The sequence below is a fragment of the Equus caballus genome, chromosome 20 (genome assembly GCF_041296265.1).
Source record: "Equus caballus isolate H_3958 breed thoroughbred chromosome 20, TB-T2T, whole genome shotgun sequence".
NCBI lineage: Eukaryota > Metazoa > Chordata > Mammalia > Perissodactyla > Equidae > Equus > Equus caballus.
In genome coordinates, this window is record NC_091703.1 from 47,147,880 (window position 1) to 47,159,953 (window position 12,074).

The 12,074-nt window shown below is 34.3% G+C and overlaps 1 protein-coding gene across 27 annotated transcripts in view; it reads right to left on the reverse strand.

Annotated features, from left to right (window-relative positions):
• The window catches only part of SUPT3H (SPT3 homolog, SAGA and STAGA complex component), a 465,972-nt gene that overhangs the window by 133,352 nt on the left and 320,546 nt on the right, over positions 1–12,074 (reverse strand). For all 27 annotated transcript variants that reach the window (XM_070244677.1, XM_070244690.1, XM_023624265.2 and 24 more), the window contains one exon: positions 8,645–8,784. In XM_070244677.1, coding sequence (XP_070100778.1) covers positions 8,645–8,784 — 140 coding nt within the window. The remainder of the gene's footprint in view (positions 1–8,644; positions 8,785–12,074) is intronic.

Consider the following 12,074-nt stretch of genomic DNA (forward strand, 5'->3'; position numbering starts at 1 on the left):
ACAATTATGTACTGAGGGGCTTTGGTGAGAAGAAGAAGAAGAAAAAAAAAAGATTGGCAACAGATGTTAGCTCAGGTGCCACTCTAAAAAAAAAAAGACTTAGGTAATGCTCTATTTGTATAAGATGTGTAACTTACTTCTCATGTCATTCATTGAAAAATGTCTTCTCCAGAAGACACCTTTCCCAAGTTTACACAAGCCTTTATGGCAACGAATATACAAATCTTTACAATTATATAATCAGAAGACAGCTACCGGTGTGGATACACAGTAATCTGATAGAGTCTCTAGAGTCACCAATGGAAATCAGGTTCAGAGTACACACCACACCTACCTCTGAGTTCTCCTAAGGTCATGGAATACTCCCTGTCCTGCAGTTTCTAGGCCAGAAAAACATATACTAAATTACATTATTGCTGTTCTGTGTAGCTAGAATTACCAAAGGTTTTTCTGAAGGTATTTCTACTAATATTCCCTGAAGAAGGATTTAATAGAGTATTTTTAAATTATCTGAACAAAATTACCTTGAAAAGAATAAACAGACAAAGTAATGTGTTTTCCCGATAAACCTTTTTCAGGAACTAACCCTGACATATTACACTGTTTCATGTTTTAAAATGTGCCCTAGTTCTATTCTATTTTATTTTGTACCCTCTTTAGCAAACCACACTGAAGCTAATTCTATGGCCCTGTCTGACAGTAGTTATAAAAATATCTTAAGGAAGTAATGTGCTTTACCTCAGTTGAAACTAAATTTCAAATAAAACAGCAAGTGAAATAGAAAATACATGGCTCCATTACATAACCAGTAATCTACTGGTTCAAAATCCAAGACCTAATATGGTAATAATAATAATAATACCAACCATTTATTAAGCCCGTATTCCCCTTATCAGAGTACTTAATTATCTTTTACCAGTTATTACCATAGTACTGCGAGGGCATAAACCGTATTTTGTCTTTTTTATAGATATAACATCAAGATCTAGCACAGCGACTGACCTACTAAAGAATCTTAACAAATAAATCCTGAATGAATTAAAGAATGGTTGGATGATTTGCTTGAATCCAAAGAAAATGATTTCCACTCCATCTACCATACTGTGTCAAGAGTCAAGGTTATAACCCACCACTCCATTAGTTCTTACTGTCACAATGTAGAGGCTCTTTACACTTAAGGACCTTTGTGGCTACCTTTCCAGTATCTCCCTTCTTCCTAAAGCTCCAGGAATCCATGCTTTTGTGAGAGGCTGACCGCACCCTCAGCTTGGGGATGGAGCATGACCTAGGCTAAGCCAATCAGAGCTCATCATCCTTCTAGCTACTGTGGGTGGTAGGGGTCTCAGGAAATACTGTGACCTAAGTATTTTCAGAGTAAATCTTGGGGCAAAGGCATTCTCTGTGTCAGGACCTGGAACTTCTATAGCATTAGTGCTCCTATGAGGTTAGTCAGTCTAAAGATTAGGCCAACAAAACCAGAAAAGGGTAGGAAAAATAGAATTATAGGAAAAGTGAGATACAAATCCAATGACACCTTGTGAACTTCAATAACAAACTTTGCTTGAGGCCAAATCTACCTCTGGACTTTGTTCACCTGAACCAGTACATTTCCCTAATTGTTTAACTCAATTTGAAATGGTCTTTTGGTTCAATGCAATCAAAAGCATCACGCAAAAATGTTAAGTATTTTAAACTTCTTACATCATTATTACAGCTCTGAATAGAGTCTGCATGACACTGTGCAGATTACATTCTCCTCCTATTCCTCAATTATATAATGCGAGCCTATTTACTTTGCCTCATAAAGCATATCCTGTAGCACCACATATAAACTAAATGCTTCTGGCGGAAAAAAAGAATTAAAAAAAAAAGAGGAACTGAAGAATAAAGGAAATCAACTGAGGATTAAGAGAAACAACATAAATGATAAATATGTAAAATCAAAACAGCATAAATTTACATATTCAATTCCCTTGTAATCTCATCATCTGATGACAGCCACCGTTAGTTAGCATGTTGTTATATTTCCATCCAGTCTTGATTGCTTTGTGTGTGGGAATATATACATTCCCTTATCATTCGGCTCACTGGGTAAATAGGGTTCTCTTGTCCCATTTTCACTATTATCAATGATATTGTGATGAATAGCCTTGTATATATGAATGCACATACGATCAAAATTTCTGATTATATCTTAGATAAATTACCAAATGAGGGTTTATGAGGAATTACATGAATGTTTTTAATGCATCTGATATTTTAAAATTGTTTCTGGTTTTAACCAACCTTCACTTCCACCAACAGTTAATGTGTACCCAATCTCACCTTACTCTTGACCATATTGTAAGCAAAAATGACACTGGTTTATCATATGTAAGCAGATATTTTGTATATTTATTAGTTATTTTTATTTCTTCTTCTGTGATTTGTCTATTCATATCCTTTGTCAATTTTTCTACTGGAATGTTATTTTCTTATTGAATAAATGAGGTATATAAATAATTGATATTAATATTTTGTCATATTTCTACACTAGTCTGCCATTTAATTTCGTCTTTTTCTTTGACATACAGAAGTTATATAATTTTTATGTGAGCATATTTAACAGACTTCCTTTGTGATTTTTTTTCCCCAAATTGGGCTCTGAGTATCCATCCTTTCAGAAAATATTAATAGATTCTATTTCCTCTCTTGAAAAATTCACAATATATATGTGCATACAAAAGCCTCCGAAAAGGTCTGTCTTAAATTTTTTAATTTAGGATTTCACAAATTTATTTGAAAACAGACCAGTCCTCTCCCGCCCTCCACAGTGTACCTTATTTTTATTTACTTTTACTGAAATATGGGAGAAATTACTGATTTTTAAGAATCTATATGATTTAATGAAGATTTTAATTGGTTCTTGATGGTTTTTAGATTGATTCTCAAGGATTACCTAATAAAAATTACACTGTCTGCACACAATGATAATTTTTCTCTCATGCTAATAGCTATGGCTTTTACTTCACTGGCTAGTGCTTCCTGAAGTCTGGCAAAGGAGTGACAACTGTGGGCATTCTAGAATTTAATGGAACTCTGTTAATATTTTTAACACTATAATGATGTCTGTTCATTTGAGTAGATACTCTTTATCATGATATGTAAGTACTTTACTATTTCTAGTTTATTGAGAATTTCTGAAAAGAATAGGAGTGAATTTTGTTGATTTTTTTTTATCATCTACTAAAACAATCATATGAGTATTCCTCTCTGACTTAGTTATTTGGTGTACAATAGTAATATATTTTCTAATACTGAAGCATACCTGAACTCATGAAAAAATCCCATTTGGTCATGGTACATTCCTCATTACATATAATGCCAAATTAAAATTGCTAATATGGTAAGATTCTTGTATTTATACTCAATAAGCAAGAATATACTTTGTAAAATTCAACGAGTTTTCCTTTTTTATATGCTTTATAGGTAGTTCATAGAGGATGATAATTAACTGTTTTATGAATGTTTAAAAGAGCTTTCCCATAAACTGGTTTGGATTCAGAGACTTTTGAGTATGTAATTCTTTAAGAACATTTAGCATTTCTTCCAAGGTTACTTATCTATCCAGGTTTTCTACTTCTCGTTGAGTAAAACTAATCATTTATATTTTCTTAGAAAAATACCCATTCCATCAAGATTTACAAATACATTAGAACAGAATCATACAAAAATTGATTTCTCCAGTCTATGGCTATATCCTTACTTATTGCTAATTTTTAGCAGCTATCTTTTTCTTTTTGTTTTTCTTATTTAGACTTGTCATAGATTCATTCCACCATTTTGTTCTTATTTTCGCAAAGAATTTCTTAAATTGATAAATTCAATTATTTGTTTTCTAACTTTATGCTTTAATTTTCATTTTTCCTATAATCTGTTTATTTTGATGTAAAAGTTTTAATTTCAGTTGCATGTTTATTTTCATTTTTCCCAATTTAATAATGAACAATAAAAGCTAAAAAATTGCCTCTGTTTTAAATAAAGATTTGTCCATGTTTATTAAATTTTATATGGACTATTCTCATTGCTTTATCTAAAAAGTCTGTGGTAGGAATTTCTACTTTATTTCTTGTTGGTCCATTAGTTGTTTCTACGGTTTATTTGTTTTTTTTCCACTTTTAATTTTCGATTGGTTAGGGTTTCGTTTGTTTAATCTCTGTTATTATTTTCAGGTTTCCTTTTTTTCGTGGGTAAGGTAATATGCTCTATAAATTTGTGCATTTTGGATTTTGTTGACTGTGTGTGTGAGAGAGAAAGACTCTTTATGGGCAGTTGAATAGTGGTTTTTTGTAATCATTTTGACTTTAAAAAATAGTGAAATTCTCTCTTTATTGATGATAGATCCATTATGTGAAATGGAAGTTTTTCTGATGGAAGCAGGTGTGGGGAGAAGGGAGGCTGGCACACAGCGAGCCTCTCCTCACTTCCTGAGGGGGCACCACGCAATCCCAGAGCCACCTGGATGACACTGTAAAATGGCTACTCATTTATGAAGTGTTTTATTTGCATCTATTAGATAAACTTAAATTTTTATTAGTAAAATTTTTTCCCCCAAGTCAATCTGTTAAATACTGAGAATCGTGTGTTTCAGTCTCCACAACAAATGCACTTCTCTTGACCTCTCTCTGAACTACTGGAAGCTTTTGCTTGGTATGTTTGAATTCTCTGGAATTTGATGATTAACATCTTCTATTTACTATTTTCACTATAGGGAGCATCTTTCAATAATATAAAACTACTGGCTTTGTTCCTTTTCTAAGCTTTCCCCCTTGAATTCTCTTCTCTCCGAACTAATATTGCTACCATTAACATTTGAGCTTGTTTGATCATTTCTGATTGCTCTTTTAACTTCACATTTACAAATATCTAGTAAAATTATATTTCTATTCTTATAGATACAGGATGAACACACATATGGGTATAGTATATGTATGTACGTAAATGTCATGCATATTTGTACATATCATGTATGTATATATGTATATAAACAATATCTTTCTAGTATATAAATTCTGTATTTCTTAACCCCATTATATTTAAATTTTAAATGTTTTTCTGGGTTTCTTTTTTAAACTCAATCTTTTCAAATTTTTTTGGTATCTGTAAACATTTATCTTACTGGGATTAACCTTTTTTCTTTTATGATAAATCTTATCTAAGATATTACTTTCGAACTCTTAGTTTAATTAAAGGCATTCTATTTTACTTTCCTTTATAATTAAAAAAAAATCACGATAGCTAGAAGAGGGGAACAGTAGAAAGAACCCTTCAAAAACAGAACATGGACAACTTCTACAGCCACCACCTCTCTGGCTTATTCAATGAGTTTTCCAGTCTACTTAGCTCTAAAAACTGTAATACTGGGACTCAAAACCCCTGGGGATCATAACCTCACTATACCTGGGGCGTAACTGAATGGTATATCTGATTTCTCTGATCATTCCTTTATGAGAAACTTTGTGTTTTAAAGTCTATAGCCAGTCACTTCAGGTTAAATTCAAATGGCCACCTGGGATCTTATTCAATTTAAAGCCAATTAAAAAGCCTTTAAGCTGCTTTAAATTTTATGTATTCCATTCTGCTTTCTCTCTAGATTCCAGAATTGGGCCTCTGACCTAAAAGCACAAAATAAACAGTCACTGGGGATGTCCAGCACCCCAATCTGTTGAAAGGCTGCTCTCTCTGGTGAGCTCTAATCTTTGTTCTCTTGTTTACTTTCATCAATTTGACGATTAGTCAGAAGGTAGAATTTACCCAATTTTTTAAGCATTCATTGGTTACATCCCCTTCACAAATCTAGTGGCTTATTAGACCAGATATTTTACCTGATCAATGATAAACTCAAGCTACTCAGGTCCCTCCACAGTGGAGCAGCTGGGTCTTAGGCAAGGCTCCTTTGTGAGAGACCACAGTTCCTGTGTTAAGAAAACCCAAAGCTATTTGCAGCTTTTGGTGACCCTTTCCTGGCCTTTGGTTGACTCAGCCACATTTAGTTGATTAGATCTCAAAAAGTTAGAAGGTAAGAAATAGGATCAACAGTAAAACACACCAGTGTCATTCTGGGGTAGAGGTAAGTGGGGGTGAGGGGTGGTTGGAGGAGAGTTGTGAGTATTTTTAGGTGGTATTATGCTTACCATTTCCCTGCTTCCCTTTCACAGTCCCTTAAATACATTAAGGCAATTATGAACATTATTTGATAATTTAGAAGGCTCTTCAGAGATCATGGATTATAGATCTCTACTATACATACACGCAAGTGTTAAAACTTTGGCGCTAGAGAAAAATAGGGCAAGAGTTAGTTAACGATGATGGACTAGCAAGTAGAAATGGATGTAAAAATTCAGACATTTTTTATATTTCAAGTCATATAATACTTAACAGTAATGAAGTAAATTATGAGTGAGACACAAAGCCAGGCACACATAGAAATCAGCTGAAAACAACAGGAAAGAACTCAGTTTTTTGTATGCTACCTTAATGTTTTGAGAAAAAGCTAGGGTCCCAAGTTAGTTTTTATGTCTATAAAAACTTTTCTCTTCTACATTACATTTAAATGAAAAAAGAAAGAAAGAAAGAAAAACAATAATAAGCTTTGTTGGTAGGTCTAGAGCATTTTCATACATTCTAGGAGAGAAGGCAGTAAACAGTTCCTGCAGCCGTAAGTGATGCTTAGAGGAAAATTAAATCACCAAGTGATGCCAGGACTGATTATTCTACTGCACTTTAAAAGCAAGAGATTGCAGTCTGTGGGTCCAAAGTGGTTTCATATGGACCGCCACAGTTGTGGTTTACGCTTGAAACTATAACCTGTCAAATTAGAAGCAGGCAAGGCCTATGCTCTTAACGGTTCCACTTTCTACTGTCTACAGTTATGTCTACAAGTTCAGCAATTTTTATTCAGTTAAACTCTATTATTTGGACGAGTAGAATATCAAAACTACTCTTTGTTATCTTGGTTAGAGAGTTTAGTTATGTTATAAAGCTTACAGAAACTGCAAGTTATTATTTTATTGTATAGATGAAGTTGACTTTCATTGTGACTATTTTTTATCAATTATTGATATTTTATTATCCTGGTTACCACTATGTGATAAATAACTACAGGGAAGAGGTATATAGATAACATAAGTTCCCAAACGCATTCCACCCCGCATTTCCAGATATCTCACTGACTTTAATGCGTACCTTCCTGACTCATCATTTTTCCACGTCTACAGGAGCCTGCTATTACAAGCTTAGTGGTACAACATACTCCGTTTCTTCTCTTCTCCTTGATTGCAGAATGCCCTTCTGGGCAATGGGCTTGGTGGACAGGGATTTTCCCATCAAAACTGAAAAGCTACTTGTTCAATTTTACTAATGTTTTATGTAGAGTCCCTCCTTAATGAATCTTTCTTAATGCCCATTTGTATCATATAAAAATGTTTTAAAAATAAAGCATAAACAATATTTGCTCTCTGTGTAATGCATCATAAGTGAAACCATGCCACTAAACAATCATATCCTGCTTAGGCCATAATGACATCAGAAATATATGTTTATCATCTGCTTTGGACAACTTAGCATGTTTCTGGCCCAAGGCGAAGTTGAACTAAAACCATTTGCAGTTGCCCCAAGCCAAGATAACCACACATTTCTAAGGTAATTGATACCTAAGAAGAACACTGCCTTTAGATCATAGTTCATGATCTAAGCATACTAATTCTTTAAAGAAGGTTGTTTAAAGTTTATAAAGCATGTATGTCTATTGGACTTCCTCCAAAATTTAACATAAAATAATTATATTTTTAGCATGCATAGAGACTATGATAAAGTAGGCACTTAGCACGATCTTTTAGAGTTCTGGAATTATCTCTCTTGCCCAATTTAGAGAGAATAAGAAAATGAATTTTTTACATGTAAAGTACAGTAATAAGATGATACATGATAAGAATAATGCCTTGTATTTTGGAAGGCACTTAAATGAAATCAATCACTACTTTTATTTTTCCAGAAGGTTTTAAGGAAACACTTTTATGAATAGATAGCTAAGGTAAATAGAAGGCATACAATTTTCTTATTCACTGTTAAAACATATCCAGGGAATCCAAACACTTGTCACTAACCTTGTGTTACAGTGATATAAAGCATGTAATTGCCTGGATACCACCTTAGCTAGGGAGTGCAACCATAGCCTGCAACTACAGCCTGGAAACGGCTCTTCACGCTCTATGCCAAAACAAAAGCAGTAAGAACTACCTTTGCCCACAAAGACAACTGAATGATTTGCAGCAAAAAATAAGTAAACATCAAATTATAAATTAGCTTTTACAGAATAAAATAGTATCGGTAAAAGTATGATCCAGAAGGAAGTGTAGGGAAGTCTACTCATATTCAAAGGAGGAAACAGTGAAACAGAAAACTGAAATCATCTCCCAAAGTCAATGCTGAAGGCAGAGTTTGACACCTTCTCCAGGACTACTCCACTGAACAATGCTGCCTTCAGACATGAAGACATTGATTTGGGAATTTCAGACAACATTTAAAGAACATAAGGATAGCATCAAATAGCACTGGCATTGTAATGGTTATTCTCTTACTATGAAAGGGGAAGGATGTACTATACCTCCATTCTTTCTTGTTTAACTTCATCAATTTCGTCATCTTCAAACATTGCCAAGAGTTCTCCAGTTTGGTCAATAGAGTTGAGAAAGTCTTGAGCAGTTTTTTGTCTTTTGTTTGTATTACTGCTGCCACTCAATTTGTCTTCATGAAGATAAGACAAGGAAAAAAAGAAACGTGCTTAATCAGTTCACATTCACACCAATCATTACATGAATTAAATACTGCACATGAAATTCAGAATTGGAATTCTCTCAAAATAATCTTGAAAAGGAGAATCCTTGTATCCAAAACAAAAGTGTAAGTCATGCAGAATTAAATCATTTATTCTTGTTACAAATAAGACTGAGAGAATAAAACCAAAATATCAATTACCACAATAAGTGTGAATGAATTGATGGAAATTCCTTACGAAAAAAAGGAATGGCCCTCAGATTTGGAAAAAGAATCCTGCTATGGCAAGCCTAATTAGGAAAATGAATAAGGGGCCGGCCTGGTGGCACAGCAGTTAAGTGCACATGTTCTGCTTCGGCGGTCCAGGGTTCACCGGTTTGGATTCCAGGTACGGACATGGCACCACTTGGCAAGCCATGCTGTGGTAGGCGTCCCACATATAAAGTAGAGGAAGATGGGCATGGATGTTAGCTCAGGGCCAGCCTCCCTCAGCAAAAAGAAGAGGCAGCAGTTAGCCCAGGGCTAATCTTCCTCAAAAAGAAAAAAAAAAGAAAAAAGAAAAAAAGAGAAAAAAGAAAAAAAAAGAAAAGAAATAAAAACAAAGACATAAATAAATAACATCAGGATTGAGACATGCAATTAAAACAAGAGAATATTATATACATTACTGAGGCAATATATTTGAAAATTAAAGGGATGAGATCTTACTCTTTTTCTCTCAAGAAACAAAACTATCATATTATTTAAAAGTAAAACATAACTGAGAAAATTACTGCAAAAAGTCAGGAAGGAATGTAATATTATAATAGGCAATTAAATCAGTTTAAGGCATATCACTACCAGTGTGAATTAGTGATTAAGGAAGAACTAGATTATTTGTTTTTTGTTTTTTGGTGAGGAAGATTCACCTGAGCTAACATCCGTTGCCAATCTTCCTCTTTTTGTATGTGAGCAGCCACCACAGCATGGCCACTATCAGTAGTGTAGGTCTGTGCCCAGAAACTGACCCTGAGCCGCTGAAGCAGAGCACACTGAACTAGGCCACCAGGGCTGGTCCCTAGCTTAATTTTTAATGTGATGAATTATATGTTCATATACAAAATAAAGACAACCCAAATATCTTAGGATGAAAGTATACAATCTTTCACCATTAAGTGTGATGTTAGCTGTGGGTTTTCCAAAGATGTCTGTCTTGGTCAGTTTGGCTTCTATAATAAATATACCACAGACTGGATGGATTAAAAAATAAAAATATTTATTTATTTATTAAAAAAAATTTGTTTCTCATAGTTCTGGAGGTTGAGAAGTCCAAGATCAGGTGCTGGCAGATTCGGTGTCTGGTGAGAGCCTGCTTCCTGGTTTGGAGATGGCTATCTTCTTACTGTATCCTCACATGGCAGACAGCAGGCATGGAGAGCAAGCTCACTTGTGCCTCTTCTTAGAGGGGTACTAATCCCATCCAGGAAGGCTCCTTCCTCGTGAGTAATTAATTTCCAAAGGCTCCATCTCAAAATACCATCACACTGGGGATGAGGCTTCAACAGAAGAATTGCATGGGGACACAAACATTCAGTTCTTAACAATGACCTGTATCAGATTAAGAAACTTCCCCTCTCTTCCTAATTTGTTGAGAGTTCCTCTCAAGAAAGACTTTGGATTTTTTTCAAAATATTTTTCTACATTTATGGAGATGATCACGTAGCTTTTGTCCTTTATTCTATTAACACGATGTATTATAACAAATTGTTTTCTAAGTTTAAGTCAGTCTTCCACTCCTGGGATAAAGCCCATTTAGTCAGGGAGTATGATCCTTTTTAGATGTTCCTGGGTGTGGTTTACTAGTACTCTGTTGAAAATTTTTACATCTATATTCAAAAAGATACTAGTCTGTAGTTTTCTTTCCCTGTGATGTGTTTGTTTGATTTTCCTATCAGGGTAACACTGGCCTTGCAGAATGAGTTGGGAAAGAACTGGTATTAATTCTTCTTCAAATATTTGGTAAAATTCATCAGTGAAGTCACCTGGGCCTGGGTTTTTCTTTTCGAAAAGTTCTACTAATTCAAACTGTTTACTTAGTATAGGTCTACTCAAACTTTCTTCTTAATTCAGTTTCAGTAGTTTGTGTCTTTATAGGAGAGAAAGTAAATATTTATAGAATTGGTTATATTAACCATCTTATTTATCATTTCTGTTTCTTTTCATTTCTTTTTGTAATGTGAACTACCATCTTGTGTTACTCTTTACTCCAATATAGCTTTGTTACCACCCACCTCAATTGTGTTGTTAAGTATGTATCTATGTGTTAGAGACCTAACATTACAATTATATATACTGTTGTATACAATTGCTTTTTAAATCAGTTAAGAGAGGAAAGGAAAATATGCAATTATATTGTTTCTTATATTTATCTACATAATTACCTTTACCTGTTTTTTTGTGTGGGTGTGGATTCAAATTACTGTCTGGTGCAACTTGCTTTCAGCCTGAGGAATTTCCTTGAGTATCTTTTCTATTGGTCTGCTAGCAAGAAATTCCCCCAGTTTTTGTTTATTTGGGAATATCTTTATTTTGCCTTCACTTCTGAAAGTTAGTTTTGCTGGATATGTTTCTTGGTTGACAAGCATTTTCTTTCAGCTCTTTGAATATGTCATCTCACTGCTCTCTGAGCTATACGGCTGATGACAAGTAAGCTGTTAATGTTGTTGGGGTTCCACTGGGTGTGATGAGGTGCTTTTCTCTTACAGATCTCATGATTTTGTCTTTGCCTTTCAACATTTTTACTAGTCATATGTCGCTTAAGGATGGGGATACGTTCTGAGAAATACATCGCTAGGCAATTTTCTCATTGTGCGAACATCATAGAGTGTATTTACATAAACCTAGATGGTACAGCCTACTGCACATCTAGGCTATATGTTATAGCCTACTACTCCTAGGCTACAAAGCAGAACAGCATGTACTGTACTGAATACTGTAGGTAATTATAACACAATGGTAAATATTTGTGTATCTAAACACAGAAAAGGTACAGTAAAAATATGATATAAACTATTAAAAAAACAGTAGACCTATAAAGCGTACTTACCACAACTGGAGCTGGCAGGACTGGAAGTTGCTCTGGGTGAGTCAGTGAGGGAGTGGAGTGAATGTGGAGGCCTTGGAGGCCTAGGATATTACTGTACAGTACCGTAGACTTTGTAAACACTGTATACTTAGTCTGTGCTAAATATATAAAAAATATTTTCTTTCTTCAATAATAA